Below are 26,447 nucleotides of genomic sequence, written 5' to 3'. Positions count from 1 at the left end.
TTTTTTTTTTTTTAAATTACTACCATTATTAAAGTAGAATATTTAGAAATGAAGTCACACTGTATGGGCAATATGTAAATAACTGTATTTTATTTATATATGACTATATAATAACTGTACTTTGAATCTCCAAGTAAGCCTCTGTTTAAGTATAATCACAGGTGTGTGTGTGTGTGTGTGTGTGTGTGTGTGTGTGTGTGTGTGTGTGTGTGTGTAAGTGCTGAGCCACCATTTGGAGACTTTATCAAAGTTAGTTTTGAAATTTTTACTTGACGATGTGTCTGCCAGGCATTTGTAGGTTGTTTGAAAAATATGAAGCATAAAAAATGCAGGAATGGGGAAGCCAGCCGCTTCCATGGCCTAACTAGAGCTGGCTACTTCTCCTGCGTCTCCGGGGTCAGAGCTGGGATTAGATGCCTCCTTCGGTCTCATCCAGGCCACGGCCCGCTGTGATCTTACAGCAGTAAATGCCGCAGCAGCGGAAGTTCAGAAGGCGCTGGCTTGCCCTGAATTACACGAGGGACATTATACATTCATATAGAGTTTCCTGCATTTGACTTTCAGAAGCAGTTTGGAGTCGTGTTCTAGTTCGGTTTAAGGAATTGAGTTTGCTCTCCGTCTCCTAACTTAATTCTCACCACAGTAGTGATTTGTGAACGTTAATTAACCAAGCCCTGCCTACAGTGACCTCCCAAAGAATGTACACACTCCAAAAAATTAAGATTGTAGGGTCACAGGCAAGTCACACAAGCATTCCTGTGTACTAACCCAGACGTCGTCAGGGATTCTAATAGTGGTCTTGTCTACAGTGGTATATTCTCCTTCAATCCATCCCTAACGGCTGTTTGTAAGAACTTACCAAGGGCTAATGCTGTTGTAACTGCCATGTGTGTTACCAGATTTAATCTTCCAAACAGCTTCATGAAAACTGTTGTTCCCATTTCACAGATGAGAAAGTAAAGCCCTGAAGGTCAGGGAACCAAATAGCAGATATAGGTCCAGGTCCCTGGCTTCCTGATATTTTCCTTATTGCTCTTCTTTCTTACTTAGTGTTAAGACCAAGGCCAGTTCCTTACTTTCCTCCCCAAACTCATGGGGTTCCCAATATTTGGAAATGTGGGAAAAACCTAAACGCTGTTAACAAGCCTCCGGTTCCCCGGTTCCCTGATCTTACCATCATTCTCAGTTTCTGGGCATTCTGGGGACCCTTCCTAGATGGAGGTGTGCGTGCGGCCCTGCCCTCATCTGGAATGCTCAGCCGTTAGCACAGTTCCTGGTTGCTGGTGCCTCTTAGGCTAAATCGATTAAGGAAGCTGCAGGTCTCCTGAAGAAAGAGAAGAACTGGAAGTCGAAGTTTGTGTATTCAGCAATTACCGTACTTAAATTAATTTTCCTTAGTGAAGTCTCAGATTACCGTCACTAAATAGGCAGGTATCAAAGCCATTCTTTACCATTGGGGTGGGGGCACAACACAAGATCTCTTAGCTGGTATAGTCCTGTTCTAAATTTAAATAGTTTTGTGAGTTGGCTGGGTGATAAACATGGATTTTTTTTTTTTTTTTTTGAATGCTGAATGACGTTTATTGAAGGAGGGAAGAGGTCTTAAATACAGGTTTACAGCACAATGAGAGAACCCTGGAGGGCAGAAGTTCGCTACATATGTTTTACAATCTTGCATCTAAGCTGTTAACACCCATTATGCAGGATACACAGATAAGGAACTTCCCTTAAGCATTCAGGAGGGTGGAACCCGGCAGGGAATTAGCTTAGGGAGGATATCAAGGTCAAGGTCAGCAAGCAAGGCAACAGTTACCCAAAATGGGGGCCAGGACCTACAGGTCCCCCTTTTACTAAAAAATGAGCTTCTAACTTAGGTTGCATGGGATGTCAACAGGTCACCTTACCTGTCATGGAGACACCTGCCCAGGCCACACAGGTTCTGTCTTAGGTTGGTGAGTGCCCCCCCAGGTATTACCCGTCTCTGAATACTCATTATTAATAGAAAAATTAGAAGAGAAAAATATAGTTAATGATGCTCCTAAAATTAAATAGTGGTTTTACATTAATGTTGCAGAGAACAATTTATTGCTCATAAGCCAGTAGACATGCTCTCAGTGCCATGCCACACACAGCCTTTGGATGGCCTGAAATTTACTATGTAGACCAGGTTGACAATCGACTTGAGCTCATGGCAATCCTCCTGCTTCTGCCTCCCACATGGTGGGATTACAGGCATATGCCACCACACCCAATTGAAACTGTTTTTTTTTTAGGATAATGGGGTTATGTTGAGATGTCCAGTTCGCTTTGTCCTCTAGGATGTCCTAAGATGTAATTAGCTTTAGAAAGCAGGTCCTAACAACTCTCAATGGAAACAAAGTGTACCTCACAAGCCATTTAAGACAACTGTCATTTATTTATTGATTGCCCGATGTGAGCCATGTACTAGAGGCAGAGATTTCCCTGTCTGCTTGGAATTTACCATCCGGCTAAAGGTCTTGAAGGTCTATTACTGCTGAAGATGGGCATACCCTTTTAGGAAGTCAGGAAACCAGCTTTTTTAGAGTATGCTTGCTCTGTGCACCTAATTCTTAAACCTGGTCCTGGAGGAAGTGTCGTCCAGCAATCCCTTATTTCAGGTTTTTCTCCACACCTTGCTGGATTGGCTTCCGACCACAAGTCACAGCATCGCCTTTCCAGCACTGTGACAGCTCAAGACTCTGGCTATGAAGATGTGCGCATTGTATTTCCAAATGCTCTTCTCCTGAGGAATACTCTACTGCAGTACATCTCGAACTTAGCTACACAGTGGAACCACCTGGGAGCTTTCAGGAATTCCTGTGTCCAGATCGTGCTAGCAGTCACATCAGAATCGCCAGCCTGGGACCTGGCAGTAGTGTTTTCCACAGCTCCCTGGTGACGCCAGTGTGTGGTCAGGGTTGAGCCCAAATTCTCTGTAGACAGTGGTCGGTGTGAACCAAAGCTGCCGAGCACTCCTGGCGCTAACACCGTCGATGCGCTCTTCACACAGACGTTTCTGCCGCAAGCAAGTCCAGTAAGGTCCATCCACAGCAAATTGTTGAGTGGCCGCTGCCTTAGGTTCTTTTACTTCTGCTGTGATAAAATATCCTGACACAAGCGACCTAAGAGAGAAAAGATTTATCTGGGTCACAATTCCAGGTTATAGGCCGTCGTCGCTGAGAGGAAATCAAGGCAGCGGGAGCGGAAGCAGCTGGTCGGGACATCCATGGTCTAGAGCGGAGAGATAACTGCTCAGTGTAGCTAGAGTTTTCTGGCCTTGCCCACAGTCAGGACAAATCTTTGTTACCCGCCAGTCCCACAGCCGCTCAGACCCAACCAAGTAAACACAGAGACTTATATTGCATATAAACTGTATGGCCGTGGCAGGCTTCTTGCTAACTGCTCTTATAGCTTAAATTAATCCATTTCCATAAATCTATACCTTGCCACGTGGCTGGTGGCTTACCGGCATCTTCACATGCTGCTGGTCATGGCAGCGGCTGCAGTGTCTCTCCGAGTCAGCCTTCCACTTCCCAGAATTCTCCTCTCTCCTTGTCCCACCTACTTCCTGCCTGGCCACTGGCCAACCAGTGTTTTATTTATTGACCAATCAGAGCAATTTGACATACAGACCGTCCCACAGCAGCTCAGCTTGCTTTCTCTTAAGCAGTTTAGAATCCCCTGCCTAGGGAATGGCACCCCCCACAGTGGACCGGCCCTTCCACACAGGGCAACCCAATGTAGACAATCCCTTATTGACTCTCCCTTCCCAGAGGATTCTACACTGTGTAAAGCTGACACTCAGAACTGACCATCACAGCCATATACAATCATTGAGTTCATTTTCTTCCCCATGAAATAGATGCTTTTTTTTTTTATTAAGCATAATTAGCTCAGAAAACCAGAAATCCTCTTAGGAGGACAGGGATATGTACAATTTTTTAAGTAAGATGTTTACATGAAAGACCCCTTTAATAGATGCAGAGTGGATGAATGGATTTAAACAACAGGCTGGCAAGATGACTCAGCTGCTCACTGCCAAGAACTGGTGACCTGAGTTTTATCCCTGGCTGGCCTTAATTTGCAGAGTTCTACCTGCCTCTTTCTCCCAGTTGCTAGGATTGTGGGAGTGTCACATTGTACCAATGTGCTCTGTCTTCTAGTCCCAGTCTTAGTTCCTTGAGAGAAGTAAGATTTGTGCGTTATAATTAATGGTTCTCTCCGTTTTCCTGAGAAACCCTTCTGTTATTTAATCTCCAGCCATCTTGATTTTAATGACTTGTTCTTATTTTATAAACATGCATCTGGAGGCATTTAGAATGAAATTTTGGCCGGATACTTTTAGATACTTTTATCTAAAATATCTATTTAAAATTTGAATTTTACAATTCAGAATTGTAAAAGTTTTTTTTTTTTCTATCAATAAATTATTCCCATGCCTATCCCAGGTAGTAGCCTATGCTTTCTTGGATCCTCAGCAATATTATAACACATGGAAATGTCAGCATTGACACAGAAAGCCTGCTAGTTAGGAATTTAAGAGCACCACAAGCTGACGTAGGAGTCAGTATGAACAAAGTATTCAGAAACCCATTATCAGTGAAAATGAGTGTTTCCATATTTCCCACCCAGGTAAAAATAGCGGAGTATAAGTAGAACTCTGCCTTGGTTCTTCTGTCAAAAATGACTGCTGGAAATAAGGGTCCTGCTTTCTAGAACACTATGGGTTTCACTTTAAAAGCAGACAGTAAGGTCCAGCATATCTCCTATGTTGTCCAATTCTGCCTCAGTGACTCCTCTGCAGGTCACCATGGAAGCGCTTTTCAGCTGAGCTGGTTGAAGCCTTTCATGGGGAGAAATGGCAGCGTTAAGCCTTGGGATGATGACACATGGCTTTGTCCGCCAAACAGTTAGTGCTAGAGGGTGAATAAGTTTGCCTTGCTGGCTGCATGTGATCTGATGTCAGTGTGGAAAACAGATTAGTGCAACACAGATAAAGAAAGGTAAAGCTGAATTACAGTTCACAGAGGAAAACATTGTAGCCCTACATCCTGGTGGAACCTGGAACCGCTTTCCAAAGGGAGACAATGTATCCAGATGCCCCACACAGTTCAGTTCGGACATTGTTTTAACTGAGAATTTGGTCTTTGATTTCTGAAACATTTTTATGATTTGTCCATTAAGGAATGAGTAGGCTGACCAGGGCGGAGGGGGCGAGTATGACCAAAATGCCTTGTGCAAAATTCTCAGAGAACAGAAAAGGGATGGGGAGCGGAATAAGTGCTATTACTTAAAAAATTAAATCACATTCAAAAGTAAGTTAAGCAATGTGAACTTTTCCTTCTGGCTTATCTGACAGGAAGTTATTAAAACTGGCAGTTAGTTTACTGGGAAACGTCATTAAACATTAACGTTCCCTAGAACATGGAGGCAGCATGGGCTGGTAAGGTCACATCCTGTGCAGCTGAAATGCTCTCATCCAGGCAAAGGGCTGGCTAATTTAATTGTACGTCTTGCCCTATCTACTTCCTTGATAAGGAACCACGTGTAGTAATAGTACAGTGAGTTACGTGTAACAATTGCCCCAGCTGGAGCAGCCTGACGGATGAGCAGGAGTGGGGGGCAGCCCGGCGAGGGTGCCCCGTGTTTGTAGAACCTGTTTTCTGATTAATTCCGGCTGTGGTCGTTACCTTCTGTTCTAGTTTCCCACTGTTCTGGAGCACCTGTAATTGAGGAAGGAGATGAAATGGGTTTAAGAATAAAAACGGTGACTGTGGATTACTTGTGAATGTGGTGGGTTTTTTAAAATCCCACCATATTAGTTTTTAAAAATTACAGTTTAGTTAAAAAAAATATTTAAGAGACTAAGAATAACACTGTTTTTTCTTAAAGTTTACCATATTTGATATCTACCTAGAAAAAAAACATAATGTATTTAAAGGGAAATGTGTCACTCAATTTTGTAAATGTTTAGAAGGGTGAATATGTTATTTATTAAGCGGCGCAATGTTATTCATTAAGAGGCGCTGTTTACCGTACAAGAAAAGCCGTAAGGCACAAAACCCACTCTAAGAGTTTATTGGGGAAGGGAACAGAGGGGACGTGCTTAGGCCTAAGGAAAGATCGTTCATGAAGAGGGAGGAGGGGTAGGTGGAACCTACTTTTTATAGGTGGTTCCCCCCCCTGCACATGCGCACCTGGGCCTATGTAGTTACACCATGCGTGCGCATAAAGTGTGTGATCACGCTGCGCACGGATTATGTAGGACACAGGGCCCTGGATGACTAAGCCTCTTGCTTGGCTACCGGACAGCACATGTGTGATCATGTAGCTGGGAGCTTGGCTAGGAATTCTAACAGAATAGCTAATGTTAAATGTTTTTCTTACACGTTTTGAGGGATTTTTTTTCCTGATGTTTACTTTAAAAGAGTTAGTTACTGCTTTGAAGCCTGTGTCTTGGCGTGGTGGCTTTAAAAAAACGATATGGCCGAGTACATTACCCTCTTCAGTCAACATGACGTCACACCTGGGGCCTGCCGGAGGGTCTCCGACAAGGATGCCATCGCCAGGACGCACTCACAGCAGTACTGTCTCTATCCCAGGGTCTCTAAAATGCCCGACAGCTCTGGGCTTATCTGTAAATGATTCATCTATCTCATTTGCTGCACTTTCAGCGTATGCAAATATGAAACCCCATCTAATACATCACGTCCAGTGCCAAATGTTTGGCTTCGGATGGGAGGATAGACTTTGTAGGAAACATTGACAGTGTGCATGATTAGTGGCACTCTTTGCTTGAACAAATCGTGGTCTTTGTGTTCCAACTGCCTGGTTTCCAGAATATGATGTCCACCTGCAAAATACACCATCTCCCATCCTTTGTACATGGGGTATGAAGTTGTCTCTTGTATTTACCTCTTCATTTTAATATTTATTTTTATAAAGAGTACAACTTTTTTTAAAAAAAAATACATAGTTGCCTTTAGAAGTATAAGATTTCCTTAGCTGTCTCTGTGGCAAAGGAGAAGGTAAATAGGCCAACATCTCTGGACACATCTTTCAAAATCATGCCTGTGGGACAGTCATGGTTGGTGCCTGGGAGGAGAAAGTCACTCTGACTCCTGCTGGGAGCATGACGGACTCAACTCAGAGTCTAGAGGACTTCTTTAAGACGGCCTAGGGTTTAAAGCATTCGTTTGTTCTCCTTAAACACAGGGGTGCTTGCTGTCCCCGTGTGCACCTGGTGTACACTGGGAAGTAGCTTGAACCATCCGGTTCCCTGCGACCCCACAGCTGTCTGTCCTGGGCAGAGGATGTTCTGAGCTTCACGCTAGGGGATCAGTCAATAAAAGCCTGAATGCACTTGTTTGAATACATTCCTGAATGTTTAAACCTTATCCCTTGGGCTGTATGAGTAAATGTGGGTAAAACAGCAAAGAAAACTAGTGGGGGAGGGAGAGATGGAGGGACGGAGGGAGAGATGGAGGGACGGAGGGAGGGATGGAGGGACGGAGGGAGAGATGGAGGGACGGAGGGAGAGAGGGAGGGACGGAGGGAGGGGGTTAAGTCGTGGAGGCAGCTCCTTCCCTGGAGACTTTATCCATGAGACGGGCATGTGAGCGCTGGCTGCTCACAATTCTTGCTCTCTAAGAGTATCGAAGAGATGCTTGTTGGGGTCATTGAGATTCTATGACGATTTCTAGACTTGTTTTAGATATTTTATAAAGCGGGGGGGGGGGGGACACGACCCACATTTGAAAACCTTACATTAATTTAACCTGTAGAAATGGAGAAATGTGTTAGAATGGCACACATTAGAATTACTTAATTGTTACTAAGCTCCCTCCCTCCCTCTCTCTCTCCCTCCCTCTCTCCCTTCCTCTCTCCCTCCTCCCCTCTCTCCCTCCCTCTCTCCCTCCTCCCCTCCCTCTCTCCCTCCCTTCCTCCCTCCATTTCCTCTTTCCTTTCCCTGTGGGCTTTTACTTGAAATTTTCCAAGTTAGTTTTAATTGTGTCCAAGAAATTCTGTTTCTTCCCAAATTTGAACAGTGTCAACAACTTAAACTTACACCACAAGATATGTACATTATTAGCCTTCAGTTGGGGCACTAATTACTGCCCTGGCCATGATGTGTTTTGGAGGATGTAGAATCCAATTGTGGTAGATGCTGATTTCAGTGTGGGGGAGTAAGTTTATTTCTGCATTGATGGTTGGGTATTCTGTTTTGTTTGGGGGCTGGGGAGGAAGATTTTATCATTAGAATAAGGTCGGGGAGTCAGTTTCTGTTCTTAGACCATCTCTAGGTGGATACTGTCTCCGCACCATCTTAAGTGGTTTTGAAGGAGCAGTTCAGCGAGATCCCACACAGCACACAGCAGTGGATCGCGAACAGGAGGTCCTCCTGGACCTCGAAGGGTCTAGTCACTCTTGTGTGATTTTCCAAATGCCTTTGTCCCCGATCTGGGTAGATGTAGACCTTGGGTGCAGTGTATATTTTCTTTACACTGATGTTACACTGAATCGAGCCGCCCTGGACTCACAGCCGTAGGGCTTCAGGCAAGTTTTATGATTTATCAGTATTTCCGTGGACCCTTTCATCCTGAAGCCCTGCCTTAGCAGGAGCACAGTTGAGCTACAACGTGCCAATTTAGAGACTGCGCTTTAGGTTATGCTTCATCTAAAGTTTCCTACCACGTAGCCTCGGGGGTGCGGTTGCCATTTAGAGCAGTGAGTAACTCTGAGAAAGTGCTTACTTTTGAAAAGTCTGTTGCTAATTAAAGAACTGACTGCATTTTGTGTCTGTCCCCCTGCCCCAGAATGCAGTAAGTATAAACTGTTTGCGGTGCCGGTCTGTTGCATGTGCCTGTGCTAATAGCTTCCCCAGTGTGTGTGAGTTCTGTGGCAAACGGTTGCTGACTAATTGTGTGGCTACGAGGTGCCGGACTCACGCAGGACATTGTGAAGGTTGGTCGCAAATACAGTTTAGCTTGAACTTAATCCGCGAGCTGTGTTGTAATCGCGAAGCTTTGCCTTTGGCTTCTAACCTGTCTGTGTGTGTTTCATAGTCGTGTTTGGAAAGTGTACGTAGCACACAGCGTATCCGGGTGTACCGATCATTTCCGTCCCCCTGTCCTCATCAGCGGACACCCGGAACCTTAGCATTATTGTGTTGAAATCGCTTCATCAGCACGGAATCACCAACAGCAGACTTACTCTGTATGTTTGTTTGCCAGTCTGAGAGGTCTGCTTTTATCAGGCACTCAGATATTGGTTTTTTATTTGTGATCGTGGCATTATATAAGGACATAATTTACCGAATCACAAAAACCTGATGTTTTCATATATGAAGCGACTTTGTGCCAGTTAAAAGACTGAGAAGCTGTTGGACTTTAGTTTCTCATCAAAGCTGTTAACTCTGAGGTTTTAAAGAATTCATGTGAAAAGGCATCTGAGGCAGTGCCCTTTGCATCTGAATCTGCATTTGTTGAAGTATTGAAAATACATGCTTGCTCCTTTAGTGAAAACTTTTAGGAAGGTGAAAATCACGGATGCTTCACTAAATCTGGCGTCAGTGAGGTCATTCAGCGATGGTGTAGACCTGTGTGTCATTTGTGGTTTGGAGTTAGAAGTCTCTGGTCACCGCATTGCTGGTGATGACAAATCGGGTACCGAGCAAGGATGTCCTCTGGTGTCTGTCATGAGTACCCCGTCCAGGTCTGCCCAAGGGAGGACCAAAGTCAGCTTAAAGGTCAGCTTTCCCAAACCCTGGCGACTTTTTGCTTTTGTCGTTTGTAGAGAGATGTGAAGGCCAGTCTCTGCTTACATACAGGTGATGAGCCTCAGTTCTACCCATGCATGGCGGTTCCTTGTCAGAGCAGGACTGGCCACCTCAGTGGAGTAGAATCAGGTTTCCCAGAGGTAGAGTCTTTGTGTCCCTTTTGCCCATTGCTAGGACCTCTTGGCAAGGATGAGAGGGAGAAGCGAAGAAGACAAGCCTCGGCACCACATCTGTGTCATTCTGGAAGGTTCTAAGTGGAACATGTGTTCCCTCAGCAGGTGGTGTTTGTACCTTCACTGTGTTCATTGAGCTCTGTGGATTGTCCAAAACTGATTTCATCGTGGAGCTTCCAGCAGAGAATTCATAAGAGTTGATTAATAGGAGGCAGAACTCCTGAGGAGGAAGCATGGGGCACCTGAGAGGATGATGTGCCCTTCTGAGAAGACAGAGATTGTCTCTGGCTGTAGGGTGGTAATGATGCTTTGACTTCCATGGATTTCTATTCAGTAAGGGCATCCTTTGTGCATGGCACTGGTACGGTGTGTTGGGTATTTCCGAGGTGCGTTATGGCATGGTATGGTTAGTGAGATGGTATGGTTAGTGAGATGGTATGGTTAGTGAGATGGTATGGTTAGTGAGATGGTATTGGTTAGTGAGATGGTACGGTTAGTGAGATGGTATGGTTAGTGAGATGGTATGGTTAGCCGTTCCCCTTAAGTACTGAGCAGTCAGATATATGTGTGAAACGAGTCAATACAGGTGCACACGTGTGCACACACTCACATATCGGGGTGTCGAGTGAGGGACCTGAGTCTGATTGGAGGGAACAGGCGAGGTAGGAAGACGACCTGAGGATGAACGATTGGGAAGTTGTTGGCAGGGATCATGGTTCTCACCGTGTCTTTACTGAACTCCAGGGGATACTTCTCTACCAACTCACAATCGCCATCTCTAAGTACTGTGACATCCGTGCATATTTCCTTTGCTCTCTGGCGCTGAGACCTTCCCCGAGTGCTTGCAAGGGACGTCTGTCCTAGGAGCTTGTGTGGGGCCTCAGTGAGGTCTGAAGGGTGGCGTGTGGCGTTTCATGTGGAGTGAGGTGTGGAGTGAGGTGTTGAGTGTCTTCGGTAGGGAGCGCTGAGGATGGGGTTAAACGTGTACTTCCTTTTTTCCACATAGGACAACAGCTTTGAGCAGTTTATTATTAATTACTGTAATGAGAAGCTTCAACAAATCTTCATCGAACTTACTCTGAAAGAAGAGCAAGAGGAATACATACGGGAGGTAATGTTATTATAACCGAAAAGAAAGCCTCTATTTGGAAGACTATCTACTTAAGACCTGAGAGTCAGCTCCAAGTTTCCTTCTATTGTGTCTTCACATTTTGTGTTTTTTATGGCAGCTGTGCTGACTGGAACTTTCTTCGGTATTGTACCACTAACGCGCAGAGCAGTGCCTGGTACATAGTAGGTGGCCATTAAACAGTACTTAATGACCTTCAGTCTCGTGGATTCCAGTGTAATTACGTAAAATAACATTGTGTTAACAAAATGGAGGTGAATGGATAGATTACTGTGGTAGATTCGTTCACTGGCCTACCACTCCGACATAAAAAGGAAGGAGTAATTCATACACACGCCGTGAGTCATACGCATTGTGCTACATGAAAGGAACCAGGTTCCGTCTGACTTAAAGTGACAAAGCTGCATGTGGATTGCCTGTAGAAAGCCTTGGTCAGCTGCTGCAGTGAGGTAATTCAGGGACGATGTTTATGGTCGTATCTTATGAATGAGTTGACACTGAGAACTCTATACCAAAAAAACATCAGTATCGCCACAGGTAGATTGAGAATTCGTTGAGATTTTGCTCAATCTTAAAAAAAACATTGGTTTTAAAATTTTATAATAAATACATAACACTTGTTATATGGTCACTATATTCCAGATGTTATTTAAGGAGTATCTCAGTTACTGTAATTTTAAAATGACCAGAAATAATTGTTTGTAAAGCCTTTCATCTTTAATTCTAAAACACAAACTTGATTTTCACTCTTTTTTTTTAAGTAAACAGTTCTTCCTTTTTACCTGATTATTTTCTTGTGCATATTTTTGTTTGCTTTTGATTTGCCATAACATTTTAGGAGTACTGTTACCTCTTTTCCTTCTTTTTTTTAAACATTTTAAGTTATATCTCTTTGCTATGGCTGCGAGTATGCTATGTTGCGTGCAGAGACCAGAGGACAACTTGTGAGAGTTGACTCCTACAGTGTGGGTGCCAGGGACTGACCTCAGGCTGGGCCATCTTAACTCACCACTATATTCCCCCCCCCCCCCCCCCCCGGAGCTGAGGCCTGAACCCAGGGCCTTGCGCTTACTAGGCAAGCGCTCTACCACTGAGCTAAATCTCCAACCCCTTATTCTTTTTTAAAGACAAAGTTAACAGTGTAGCCAAAATGAACCTCAAACTCAAGATAGTCCTGTCTCAGCCTTCTAAGTGCTGGGATTACAAGTGTGGTGTACCGTGCCTGGCAGATAAATAGATCCATCAGTAGATGATAGATAGATAGATAGATAGATAGATAGATAGATAGATAGATAGATAGACAGACAGACAGATAGACAGATGATTGATAGATCCGTGATAGTTAGGTAGGTAGATAGATGGTTGATAGATTGATGGTAGTAGATAATAGATGGGTAGATAGATAGATAGATAGATACATACATACGTACATAGATCAATTATAGGTAGATAGACAGATGATTGATAGATCAATGATAGGTAGGTAAGTAGACAGATGATTGATAAATGGTTGATAGATTGATAGATGATATATAAATGATAGATAGATAGATAGACAGACAGACAGTGCTGGTTTCTGGGAGCTCACTTTTGTTTGTGTGTGCTTGTGTGCTCACATTCTTGTTTTTAAACAGTGCCTAGCTTTGTAGCCCAAGATATCCCCTAACATGCATCCATCTGCCCTAGTCTTCAAGTGCTGGGGATGTAGGCATACCTCCATACACTCCTGCCTGTATTTTCTAGTGGGATTGCTAATCCCGAGTGATTTAGTAAAACAACCCATTAAACCAGCTTGTTAATATTTCTTCTTTGTTTTCAAATGACCATTTTACTTAGAAAAGTTTTGTGCTTGTCTGGCAAATTTTGGTAATATAAATATCCTAAAAGCAAGATTTGTTCTCGTCCTGTCTTGTCATCGTACACGGAATGCTGGGACATTAATACGTAAACTACCTGAAACACTTCTAAGAGAATATAGGCAGATCCTTCACTTGCTATGTGAATTACATTTCTTCTCCTAAGAAGAAAGTTTAATGTCTATGCCTAGAGATGGAGGTTAGGCAGACAGAGAATGATTGCATGTTTGGCTCTGGAGCTAGTGTTGGAAGCTGTGGGGTAGATTTTCCATGATGCCTCCTATGGAGGAAACACTTTCTCTTCTCTGGGCTGTTTTTACACTTGAAATAGTTAACTGACTTAGAACTCAGCATTGCCTCTAAAATTATTTTCTTCCTCGTGATGACAAATAAAAACTCTAGGCCTTAGGTTTCTGGGATCAAGTTCTGCCCTATTTTCTTATAAACATCATAAATATACACAGAGCAATATTGACCCAAGGGCCTGTTGAGTAAATACTTGGCCAGGAGCCCATGCAGTGCATGGGAACAGCCACAGATGGGAGAGTGGAATGGGAAGCCGTCTTGGAGCAGGTCAAGGGCGATGGCTTCAATCCGTTTGTCCATGGTGAGCTGCTGTGCTGAGGAAGCTTTGGGAACTGGACGATGGCACTCACAGCTCTGGTTCTAGAGGGAGAGAGAAATTCAGAGTGAGATAGTGAAATGTGGGCGGTGGAGGGGGGCGTCCATTTTCAGATGGCAATCCAGCATTGTCACATGAATTTGGTTTTATTCTGCTTTGCTTTGTTTTTAGGACATAGAATGGACTCACATTGATTACTTCAACAATGCCATCATTTGTGACCTAATAGAAAACGTGAGTACTTAGATATTAAAGGAATTTTTAGCAGCATAATTCACCACATACATATGGTCTCACTGTGTTTTACACTTTTCTTTGTGGACCGGGAACTACTGTGCTCTGAAGACTTTATGTCATCCTAAGTACTCATTCTTGGCTCTTGGGTGTCTGTGTGGACAGCTTTTACCATGGTCTTGTCGCCCTGGCACAAGCCTTTGACACCTTCAGGTGATAGATCAGGCCTTGAATCCACCAGGGTTTGTTTGTGTGCCGACAGCTGGTGGCCAAGAACCCTGGAATTTTTCAGAAGACTCGAGTTTCCATGAGTGTGAGAAGGATTAAAGTGGGGGAAGTTGCTGGGCAGTTTTTAGAAAGCTGTTTGATTCTAAGGTTTTTGTTCTTAGGCAGTGTTGTATAGTTTATTGTAATCAGTAATTGTAGGAAGCCGCACTTGTGTGTGGAAACAGGAAACCCTTCTGTTTACCTTAGGGTCGCTAGTACTTCTGACCTTGATGTCGTAATGTGAGACACTGTGTAAGCTTCTTTCTCCTGCCAACTTTTTACCTGCCCAGGAGACCTGTGCTGTGTTTCCAGAACACCATCTGAGTGTTCAGCAAATAGCTGCCTACCGTCTCAAACGAGCCCTTGTGGAAATCACGAGATTGGCCAGTGTTTTCCATCAATATGCAAGACACTCTTGAAAACGTCATCTTTGATGTAGCTGACCATAGAGAACAATAGTCGAAAGCACCTCTCCTTCCTGATGAAAACTAAGCTTAATTGTGGAAGCTCTGGCCAGTGTTAGGAGGAGAGCATGCCATTCCCACCCAAAGAATTAAGAGTTCTCGCCTCAAGTCCAGAAATCAGAGTTCCTGAAAACTCGGGGACTTGGCTGTGGGAAGTTTAACTTTGCTGATGGGTGTTTTGTTTTGTTTTTTTTTCTCATAAACAGCAGGCACTTAATTATTTCTCTCACAAGAGAGAAATGTAATACACTTAAATATACTCGCTTATCTCACCAGCCCCCTGTATATGTGATTGAAGAAACTCATGTTCACGGAAGAGCCTGGGGCTCAAAGGAAGTGTTTCCTTCCCCCGTCATTGAAAAACTGTGTCTATTCTGGGGATGTTGTGAGCACACTTGAGAGCCCACTCTTTCCCTTGGGTTTTGTGTGGAATGAATAAACGCTGGCCAAAGGATATCATAGCCTTGTGAGGACAGGGCCTTTGCCTTGGTGGAAGTGGGCGGGGTTAAGGGTCAGTGGCTCGGATTGTTTCTGGAATGGTAATTTAGGAGCCTTGGGGATAGTTGGAGGAAACACACTGCCTTTGTTAGCAAAGTAGAAGATTCCTGATTTCTGGTTCAGTTTAGAACTGGCTCATCTTGAAATAAATACGATCATAGAGTCTGAACACACAAGTAAAATTACATTCACAATTAATACCCATTTAGAAATTTTATATAGAACAAGAATTTTATTCTAAATACGGTTTTGAAAAGCACTTGATTGCAGGCTCATTAAGAACAACATCTTGAAACACAGTACCATCCCCTCCACCCAGAAACCCATCTTTACCCTGAATCCATGAACAGTTTGGTAACATGAGACCAGTTTATTTCCTCAGCCGTGAACAGAACAAAAGCCGTAGGAGACAGTTCTGGATTTGTGGCATGTTGGTTGTAGATACAATTCTGCCATGTTGGCTTCTGACTCAGACATGATTTTGGATTTCAGGCCCACACACACTTTTCTGTGATTTTCATTTGTACCGAGAGGGTGAGGTGATTCCAGCTCCTTCCTGTCTGTTGAGGAAGGAGACACAAAGACAGACTCCATTGTCTATCCCCACACACCTGGGGCATTCTGGAAAGGAGCTGGCTTCTGTGGCCCTTGTGGTTCTTCTGTTTTCTGTGACAGCTGAACAGAATTGTGCATGTGGCTAAGCTGCTCGTGTTAGATGTCGTCATTAGGACTAATTATCAGAACAGAGCAGCAAGGAAGGGAAGGAAAGACCTTCATTTCTTTTCTCTCAGAACACGAATGGAATCTTGGCCATGCTGGATGAAGAATGCCTGCGCCCCGGCACTGTCACCGACGAGACCTTCCTGGAAAAGCTGAACCAAGTCTGTGCCACCCACCAGCACTTTGAGAGCAGGATGAGCAAGTGTTCCCGCTTCCTCAATGACACGACCCTGCCTCACAGCTGCTTCAGAATCCAGCATTATGCTGGCAAGGTACTGGGACGCACCCCAGCCCACACAGCTATTCCCAGGGCTGCTGTGCCTTCCGGAGCTGGGTGTGCTGAACACTGGTGCTGCATTAGGCCAGCAGGAGTCACCGGGGGTGGTTGGTAACTGAGCCCGGGTCATGTTGAACTAAATCTTGTTAACAAGAGAGACCTGAAAACAACGCCAGTGGCCTTCATGAACAGTACAAAGTGTTTCTCAATCATTTTATTATTTTCAGCTGTTAAGCTGTTCTGTCAAAAATACCTAGCAATGTTAATAAAGGAGATCTTCCAGAAGAAAGGCCTACAGTAAGGTTTTAAAAGTACAAGCCATTTACCAAATTCTTAGGTTGAGATTTTGATAGACACCTAGTTAAAAATTTTTTTTCTCAGTATTTGAGGAAGTTAATCTCAATAAAAACAATTTGGATAGTAGGTTAATTTTTAGAATCTCAGAAGATTGTTGATTGGAATTAATACTGCCTTTATAAATAAGAATGAAAACTTTACAAGGGGAATTCCTTAGCTATGCATTTAGTGAAAATGGCTGATGTCTGGATTGCCTTTTATTTCAGGTGCCTGAACACTGGCACTTTGTTTTTCTCCTTTGGCCTGTGATATTAAAAGACACATTCCTGCTCAGTTTCTCTGGTGCTGAGGATGTCTGTGTAAATGTCAGTGTTATCTCTATTTTCCTTTTCTACTTTGAAACTGGCGAGACTAGCATGTGAACAACAAAATAAAAGAAAATCCTCAAATACATTCAGACACACACACACACACACACACACACCAAAGAACATCTAAAAATCCTTTGAAAATGTTATGATAACATTTTGGAGTTTATTCTTGCAAATCCTGAAGGACATTAGACTTTATTTTGATCTCTCCTACAACTCCAGTTGATGGAACTTAAAGTTGGAGGCAAACAGAGTCTCAGTGTGCCCCTAGTGTACTGGGGACGTTTCTCTGCCGAAGGAGTCTGGGTGGCATTGCCCTTGTTTGACGCTGTCCTGGGCACCAGCCAGCACTGAGTCCCCTGTGCTGTTCACAGGTGCTGTACCAGGTGGAGGGATTTGTGGACAAGAACAATGACCTCCTGTACCGAGACCTGTCCCAAGCCATGTGGAAGGCCGGCCATGCCCTCATCAAGTCTCTGTTCCCCGAAGGGAACCCGGCGAAGGTCAACCTGAAGAGACCTCCTACAGCGGGGTCACAGTTCAAGGCGTCCGTAGCCACTCTGATGAAGAACCTGCAGACCAAGAATCCGAACTACATCAGGTACTTCTGCAGCCCGAGTTCAGATCTCAGAGCACTTAATGAATCTTACTTTCCCGTTTGTTTCAATTTAAATGCAGCCCTAGCGGAGAGTAGCAAGCGTAGTGATAGATCGGATAATACAGTTGTTTGGTTGTCCTAAAAAATTCACAGCTGTATTTCTTTCCCCGGAACAGAGGGGGTGGCGGGGAACTACAGGAGGAAAATGTGGGGTGGCGTGACAGGAAGCTGGAGGTTGACATGGGGGAGTCCCAGCTTTCTGCTTTTATGGGTTTTTTTTTTGTTTTTAATGACAAAGTACAAAAACAAATGGTGAGCTGTTTTCCTGGGGCTTTGCATGCAGCCCTGTTCTTGGCATCTGTTTGGCTTCCTGTAATGTCCTGTCAGAGCAGAGCCGTGAAGTAGGCAGCGTGGTGGCCACTCATGTCCCTGAGGGCCTAGGCCCTAGACTTTCTTGGGAGAAACCATTTCTAAAACAACCCAGATGTCTTCAAGGCAATAAGAAAGACTTCCCTAAAACCTCGAGAGTCCCTTTGTCTGTTTGCTTTCCAGCTTCAGGGTCATCTCAGATGTGACTTGCTCTGGATTTGGGAAGGTCCCACTAGGGTTAGAATCTGTAGAGTGTGCTTGTACCCAAAGCAGTAGGAGATGTGCTGGCGGATGGATACGATGCCAGCATGCATCTTACCCTTGGAATTTCAGTTAGGAAGAAACCAAAGTGAAGCACGAGTGTGTGTGTGTGTGTGTGTGTGTGTGTGTGTGTGTGTGTGTGTGTGTGTGTGTATTTGGTTTCTTTACCTAACATTTATATCAGTAGAAACAGAAGTAGGCAAATTATCCTGCCCTGATTTACCCAAGCTAGAACATATATTGGGAGAAAAATCTCACTTCTAGAAAATAGCCAGGAATCTTTAATCATCTGTTTTCGCTATTCTCAGTTGAGTAGAGCTAGCAAGTTTTCTCGAAGTGACACACACAGATTTGCGGTGAACAGCTGAATTACTTTATAACCATGATGTTTACCTTGGCAGCCTCACTCGGATCGAGACATTAAACATACACCATCACCTTAGGGAGTTCTTTGTTCTCTAGTTTTTGTGTGTTCTGTAAGAAACTGGAAGAGGCCCCAAGGCTGTGAGGCGGTCCTCACGCTCGCTGCTAGGAACTTGGCAGCCTCAGGTTTCAACGTAAGGCTAAACTTTTTCCATTCATTGTCCTTGGTCCTTGATCGATAACCAGTTGCATTTTTGCATGGGAGACGGATTCAGAACTTAAGAGTTTCCTATTGATTCGTCTGCCGCCTTCATTTAGTGCATAGAGTAGATACTCCATGGTAAGAGGAAAAGTATCAAACATCAAGACCAAGCCAGATGAGATTTAATTGTCCCAGTGTGTGTGTGTGTGTGTGTGTTTTAGAGCGGTCACTTAAGGGCTGTACTGCCATAGCCACGGATGTTTAACGGTTGTGTTAGTCAGCCCAGGGATGGCTGCTGTGTGATCCAAAACTGATAATGGCTTCTACAAGTCTGGCGTTTACTCTGTGTAAGGACTTTTGAGTGTAAGAACAGCTCTAGAGCTAATAGGGAAGTTTTTCTGTTTTGTGGCTCTGCCATTTCCAAGGTGTGTTCTTCATCTCTGCGGCCAAAGATGGCTGCCCACTGGCAAAGGCCTACTTAATGGGAGAAAGCGGGGATAAGCTTCTTCCTTTCAGGGACCCAGACCAGAACACAACACATTACTTCTGCTTTGATACTAAAATTTGATCATGTGACCATACCTACTGCCAGCAAAGGAGTCTGGGACTGTCAGCCACCAAGAGCTCTGTTACAGAGGAACATGGGCCAAGGAGGCAGGAGTGTGTTGGCTTTTTTCCTTATGGCCTTATCACCCATTCATAATAAAGGCATGAGTTCTGATTGTACAGCTTTATTGTATATATGTATATACATGTATTATCCCATTCAGATCAAAATATAAGATGTGCTGAGGCTGGGGAGGTGGCTTAGTGGCTGAGCAAGCAAGAAGACCTGACTTTAGATTCTCCAGAGCCCACTAAAGAAGCTAGCCACAGGAGCTGCCTGTAACCCTGGTGCTGAGGAGGCAGGTCAGGATTCCTGGAGTCATTGCCGGAATGGATGAGCTCAGGATCTGGAAGAGTGTACACACGCATACATAGACACAGGAAGTGCGTACCTGCACATACATAGACACATACAATCTACCTTTGTAAAAGGTTTCCTTTCGCTTGTCTTCTGTGTGGATCCCCACCACCGCCTCTCAGAGGAGACAGCAGTACAGATTCAGACTGGTTTTGCATGAATGTCATATGTATATGCAATTGTACAGTGTACACCATTTTCAAACTTCTTTCACTTTATGAAATGTCATTGGCACTCATCAGTGCCATGGCATGCCTTAATCAATTTCTTAATTGCAGTGTATACAATATTATATTTATGTTCAGTTTATTGTGAGATGGTTTGAACTAATTAGAAATGGGTTTGTTTTTCCAAGAATAGCCAATAATTACTGTGAAATGGTTGGACGTAAAACCCCAGTTAAGATCCACAGAGGCAGAGTTTAAAACCTAAAATGCTTGAAATGTTTTAGGTGCATCAAGCCGAATGATAAAAAAGCAGCACACATTTTCAACGAGAGTCTCGTGTGCCATCAGATCAGGTACCTGGGTCTGCTGGAGAATGTCCGAGTGAGGCGGGCAGGCTACGCCTTCAGGCAGGCCTATGAACCCTGCCTGGAAAGATACAAGATGCTTTGCAAACAAACATGGCCTCACTGGAAAGGACCAGCAAGGTAAGCGGCTCTCCGGCTGGGCGACCGTCAGCTTTTGAAGTTGTTCTTGGTGTGGCGTGGGTTTGCCCTTGCATGTAAAGTCTGGGATAACATTGTAGATGATCCTCAGCTTACTATGGAGGTGTCAGATTTCTTTGATATTGAAATGGAACATCTGAAATCCATATTTGGAACTTGCGTGCCTACACGTGTTTCGAAAATACACATGGCGAATCCATAGGCCATTGGTAGTTGATGTATGAACTTGTGTGCTGGAGCGCAGCAGCTACAGGAGAGAAATCAGGCCCGGCCCGTGAGGAACCTCCACTCTCACCAGTCAGGATTGCCGTGGGGAACGTAGAAGTCTGAATACTGCAGAAGGCCAGCGTGGCTGCTCATGGGCGAGACAGGCTGTGTGCACATTCTCGGTTGGACCCAGCCTTTTACAGGGCATTGAGTAATTAGAGGTGCATTCTGAGTTATAGAAAAGACAGAAATCACATATGCTGTAGTCTCTGGTGTCTCATGAAGGCCCAGGGTGTTGTTGCTACACACCGTTAATTTCTAGGAGATTGTGTTAAACGTGCCATAACAAAGAACATTATTTATTCCCCGTCTGGCAGGCAGTCCACAGGTTGGTGGATCCAGGCTAGTTTTAGAAACTGGTGTTGAAACCAAGGTCAAGGCCTTGTTCCTTCCACAAGAGGCCATGTTCTGTAGCATCTCATTGGTCTGGCACTTGGCGCTGTTGTGGGCCTGTGCTCACCCTCTGTGGAATGAGAGCAATGATTCAGGGTTTCAGGGAGGGCTGGAAAGATGGCTCAGTGGTTTAAGAGCATCCGCTGCTTTTGCAGAGGACTGGGGTTTGGTTCCAGCATCTCCCTGGCAGGTCACAACACCTGAGACTCAAGTTCCAGGGGATGCAGTTCCCTCTCCTGGCCTCCTCAGGCACCAAGCACATGGGTGGTGACATACACACATGTGCAGGTGAAACACTTGTACACGGCGTGGATTGAGTAGGTTCAATATAGGTCTGAGGCTTTTGCTTTCCTCCTCGGCCCCCGCTGATACATTCATTGACTTTTTTTGTATTACTAATGAAATCAAGAAATCCCTGCATTTCTTAGGGTACATAGTTCTAAGCCTAGATTTGCTTTAGTAGTGTTTATTTGGGTTAGTTTGTGGAAATCAATCTAGAAAATCCTTTGGTAGAAAGATATTGGCTGAAGAGTGATTACCCTAAGAAATGCCGTAGTGTTGGGCCTGGAGAGGTGGTTCAGCAGGAAAGGTGCTTACTGCATGGCCTCACCACCCAAGGGTGATCCCTAGGGCCCACGCACTTCCTGCCAGTTGTCCCCTGACACCCCCCCCACACACTCACCCTTGATGTAAATGTTTTAATGTAGCTTTTTTTGTATGTTAATGAGAACCTGACATGATACAGGGTAAAACTATTTCTATAACTCAGGAAAAACATTGTTTTGTGTTTCATTTACTCTTTTAGGTCTGGTGTAGAGGTTCTGTTTAATGAGCTAGAGGTTCCTGTGGAAGAGTACTCCTTTGGTAGATCCAAGATATTCATCCGAAACCCAAGAACAGTATGTAACCTTTACGCTCTGAACTCAAATCCCATTGCATGCAGGCTAATTCCTGAGGTACCACCATGGAGGCCATATTTGCTTGTTTGTCTGAAGGGTCCCAGAGCTGGGGCAGGTAAGGGATGGTATGTTATTATACAACACCAAAGCCATGTGACAGACTGCACAGAACTTAAGGAATGAAGACAGAACCATCAAGCCTGGCCTGAGCCTCCCTCCCTGATTGACAGTGACGGGAAGGAGAGCCCGTCAGTGTTTGCAGGGTCTAAGTCACACAGGGGTTTGAGGGGTCACAGCCCAATGGGTGCACACGGAACATGGGAGGAAGCATTTTCTCAAGATTTATCAAACTCATAGAACTCTTTAGAGTTCCTTGGAGCCTTTGCACAAACGTACAGATGGGTGAAAAGTATAATTAATAGCACATGGCTCAGTGAGATGGGCGTTTAGAGGGCTTGAGGGCACTTAGGTTGTTGAAAGAGGCCACCAGCACCTGCATTAGGAGGAGCTGTCCTTTCCCGGCCCAGCATCCTTTGCTTGAGGATCTGAACTCCAGCCTCTCAGACTTCTGGACGTCATGTAGGTACTCAGGACTTCACCTGAGCCGGTTTGCATCCTGTAGAGTGCCGGTCCCCTCTGGCTCACTTTAACCCTCCCTGACCTGTCATAAGATCCTTCATGAATCCATCAAAATATTTTCCTCACGCACCGTGATCTGTAGCATACCTCTTTCAAGTAGCTGATGTCAGCATCCGAAGTTCTTTCATGAATGCCGTAGGTCCGGAGGACTTTGGCTAAGTCTGTCTACTGTTTCTTACTAGTTATTTCAATTAGAAGACCTCAGGAAGCAGCGGCTGGAGGACCTGGCCACTCTGATTCAGAAGATTTATCGAGGATGGAAATGTCGTACACATTTCCTGCTCATGAAAAGAAGCCAAGTTGTGATTGCTGCCTGGTGCAGGAGATACGCGGTGAGTCCCGGAACTGCAGCCTGATGTAACTAACTTCTCACTACAGCCTGATGTAACCATGCCAACTTCTCACTACAGCCTGATGTAACCATGCCAGCTTCTCACTACACTCTGACATAACCTTGTCAACTTCTCACTACAATCCAACATAACCTTGTCAACTTCTCACTACAATCCAACATAACCTTGTCAACTTCTCATTACAGCCTGACATAACCATTCCAACTTCTTATTCCAGCCTGACTTAACCATATCGACTTCTCATTCCAGCCTGGCATAACCATGCCAACTTCTCACTGCAACCTGACATAACCATGCCAACTTCTCATTCCAGCCTGGCATAACCATGCCAACTTCTCACTACAACCTCACATAACCATGCCAACCTCTCACTGCAACCTGACATAAGCATGCCAACTTCTCACTTTAACCTGACGCAATGATGTTAACATTACAACCTAGCGTAACCATGCCAACTTCTCATTATAATCTGATGTAATGATGCCAACTTCTCACTACAGCCTGATGTAATGATGCTAAATTCTCATTACAACCTGACATAACCATGCCAACGTCTCATTACAACCTGATGTAATGATGCCAACTTCTCACTACAGCCTGATGTAATGATGCTAAATTCTCATTACAACCTGATGTAACCATGCCAACGTCTCAACATTTTCTATGGGATCCCATGTTTGCAACTTTTACTAGCTAAAACTTCCCAACAACCTTGTGAAATTCATGTTGGTATTATTATTATTATTATTATTATTATTATTATTATTATTATTATTATTTTTAACATGGGAAAACAAGGTGCTGAGCTTCTGGGAACCTGCCCACTGCTGTCAGTGGCAGAGCATGGATCTGAGCCTAAGACAGTTACGGAGCTCGGGGTTTAGTGTTCCAGACTGTTCTGCACTGATCTCGGGGAAGGATGAAGCAGGAAATCTGTCTTTGATTTTGTCACTGGTTTGAGGAGATTGCGTCACTTACTTTCACTATGACGGGGTCAGTTTTCTAAAGTGACTTCATGGCTGCTTATAGTGAGGCAGGAGTGAAGAGAGATGGCTTTAATTCCAGAGCACCAAATTCTGTTTTGGTACAGCTTTGGTTTTGGCTAAAGGACTGGATTTTCCGTAGTCTTCAGATAGAAGGAGTCGATCATAAAGTATTTTTGCTTAACTAGTATGGAACTTCTTTTTGGAAGCTCAGCACCTGGTTGTCTGCATTGTTGGAGGCATGCTGCTTGTTTGGAAGGCCTGAAGCTTTGACTCCGCCTTCACTTTAATTTAGGTTGTGTTCCTGAAATGAATTGTAGTGATAAGAAGAGCAAAGCTTCTTATTCTCTGCAAAGTTAAAAGTGGGTTAAATTTGCAATCAGGTCTCATTTAGTGCAATCGTCCGCTGCAGCTAAAGAGACATTTTGCCATCAGATAAAATCTGTGTTGACTTACTTTCATGAAATGCATTTTAGCATTTTCCCAAATTTTTGGGAACCAGTAATGTGTTTAAATGATAAAGCTTAAGATGTGCTTGGTCTTTAAGTGGGGTCTTTAACTGCCTGTTCTAATTAGGAAGATTACAGCCACAATACAAGTCTTAGAATGGCCACATTTGAGTCAACCATTTACTCATGTCTGTTCAGCCAAGACAGAGTGGGCTGTTTTCACTCTGCCCTAGGCGTTATGGATTCTCCTCCACGCACACAGCAGCGCTTCTTAACTGCAGACTCATGATGCTCCCTTCTGTTTCCTGAGAAAGGGAGGGCCAACTTAGCCTGTCTCTAAGATGTACTTTTTATCATTTCTTATTTTGAGGTCATTAAGAAAATCGAAGCTTGAGCAGATCCTTATCAATCTGTCTTGAATTCTACAAAAAGTATTCTTTAAAAAAAAAAAATACTTACTGTGCTCTGAGAGTAGCAAAGTGGACCCAGCAGCCTGGTTCCTGGCTTGATAAAGTTCACTTTTAGCAAGAGAAAATAAGCATCTGTCTAGTGAGGGTTAGTGTTGCTGTGGTGGAACCCTGTGACCAAAGCAACTTGGGGAGGAAAGAGTTTATTTAGTATTCCACTCCCACATTCCATGTTCATCATCAAAGGAAGTCAGGACAGGAACTCAAGCAGGCCAGGAACCTGGAGGCAGGAGGTGATGCAGAGGCCATGGAAGAGTGCTGCTTACCAACTTGCTCTCTGTGGCTTGCTCAGATTTTTTTGAGGGATGTTTCAAGCCAAACTCTCTACTGCCCAGCTCCCTCCATTACCTCTGATCTTCCAGATGGAGCCCAGGCTCTTAGACCTCATCAGAGAAGAGGCGCCAACAGTCTCGTGCTTCACAATGAAGCCTTAACAACCCGACGTTAGTGCTTTTGAAAGGCTTTGCATTTCGTCAGAGATGCCTATGTCCCCGCATCCATTCCAAACCCAGAACTGTAAGGGCTCGCTTTTCTTGGGAGAATGTTCTAACAGCTTCGCTCTCTTAAGGAATCAACTCTACAGCAAGGCCTCTGGACAGGGAGCTTGTTGAGCTGGAGTGCGGCTGTGCACCTGTGACGGTGTTGACCTCTGTCACAGTCCGTCCTCGTGGGTGAGGATGGAGTTAGACTCACACGTTCTCGGGGCTCTGTCTACACTTCGTTTCAGTTGATACCGGGCTGGCTTGCTGAAAATAATTACCCTGACTTCCCAACTTGAAGCAGAGTCATGATAGCAAACTTAAAAGTGACCGGAAGGTTTGAGGTAGGCTAGCCCAGTGAGTTGCGTGATGAAGAATGATACCAAGAAGAGAATGTTCTCAAAAAGTAGGTGCAAAGTGGCGTGGGGTCGCTGCCGCACAGCACGATGCAGAGAACAGGCGTTGGTGACAGTGATCCGCACGGTGACACAGAGGTCACCGTGCTCAGCGTCCTCCACGTAGACCGCAGGCTTGCCGTCGTCGCTTGGTCGTCTAACCTTTACCCTGCTTTATACCCTGGTTTCCGGGAGTGTGGGTGGTCAGGCACCCGCCGCTCCTCGTGAACAGACACCCTTTCTCTGGCCCTCAAGGTCTACCTTTTAGCTACACAGATGTATGACTGCTGACGTCTTCGCCTTTCTCCCGCAGCAACAAAAGCGGTACCAGCAGATAAAGAGCTCGGCCCTGGTGGTGCAGTCTTACATCCGGGGCTGGAAGGTAAGTGTAAATGTGGGCTCTACGTACGTATGTGGGAGCTGGGGTTCTTCACAAAGGGTGCTGTCTTCAGGCTCGCTCTGCGGGGGAGGCTTCCTCAGCTCCTACACCTGCGCTGTAAACAGCCCCATGGAAAGAGTAAATATTATGGGGCCAAGCAGGGAACCCCAGGTGACTATGTCTTGGCTGCTTCCTTCTAATCGCTTTCTTTCCTTCCTTCCTTCTTTCTTTCTTTCTTTCTTTCTTTCTTTCTTTCTTTCTTTCTTTCTTTCTTTCTTTCTTTCTTTCTTTCTTTCTTTCTGTCTCTCTCTCTCTCTTTCTTTTTCTTTCTTTCTTTATGTATTTATCTATCTATTTATTTATTTATTAAGCTTTGTTCTCTAAGCAGGAAGTCCCTGAAATAATACGGTATATAATTTCAGTGTCCTTATACCCAGTGCTTTTGAGAGAAGCCATTGTTCAGAAGGGTCCCATGCAGCCACTGCTTGAGTCCTGTGGGTCTCGGCCCCACATCCGTGACTCTCCAGTGACCCCCTGCAGCCACCTCATGATGACTGGAAGCTCCCGGCTCTGGCTAGGGCTGTGGTAGAAGGCAGAGTGGGTAGTCATG

General features: G+C 44.6%; 1 protein-coding gene across 10 annotated transcripts in view; it reads left to right on the top strand.

Moving 5' to 3' along the window:
• Positions 1–26,447, top strand: part of Myo1b (myosin IB) — a 178,763-nt gene that overhangs the window by 131,439 nt on the left and 20,877 nt on the right. For 6 of the 10 annotated variants that reach the window (XM_037210425.1, XM_028886602.2, XM_028886637.2 and 3 more), the window contains exons 14-22: positions 8,838–8,843; positions 10,979–11,083; positions 13,751–13,813; positions 15,834–16,034; positions 17,082–17,308; positions 19,916–20,116; positions 21,600–21,693; positions 22,515–22,664; positions 25,772–25,840. In XM_037210425.1, coding sequence (XP_037066320.1) covers positions 8,838–8,843; positions 10,979–11,083; positions 13,751–13,813; positions 15,834–16,034; positions 17,082–17,308; positions 19,916–20,116; positions 21,600–21,693; positions 22,515–22,664; positions 25,772–25,840 — 1,116 coding nt within the window. The remainder of the gene's footprint in view (positions 1–8,837; positions 8,844–10,978; positions 11,084–13,750; positions 13,814–15,833; positions 16,035–17,081; positions 17,309–19,915; positions 20,117–21,599; positions 21,694–22,514; positions 22,665–25,771; positions 25,841–26,447) is intronic. The other 4 variants (XM_028886647.2, XM_028886628.2, XM_037210427.1 and 1 more) reach the window with 1 other exon arrangement.

Source organism: Peromyscus leucopus, chromosome 13 (assembly GCF_004664715.2).
Source record: "Peromyscus leucopus breed LL Stock chromosome 13, UCI_PerLeu_2.1, whole genome shotgun sequence".
NCBI lineage: Eukaryota > Metazoa > Chordata > Mammalia > Rodentia > Cricetidae > Peromyscus > Peromyscus leucopus.
Note: the sequence above shows the minus strand (reverse complement) of the source record. Positions and strands in the feature narration are given on the sequence as shown.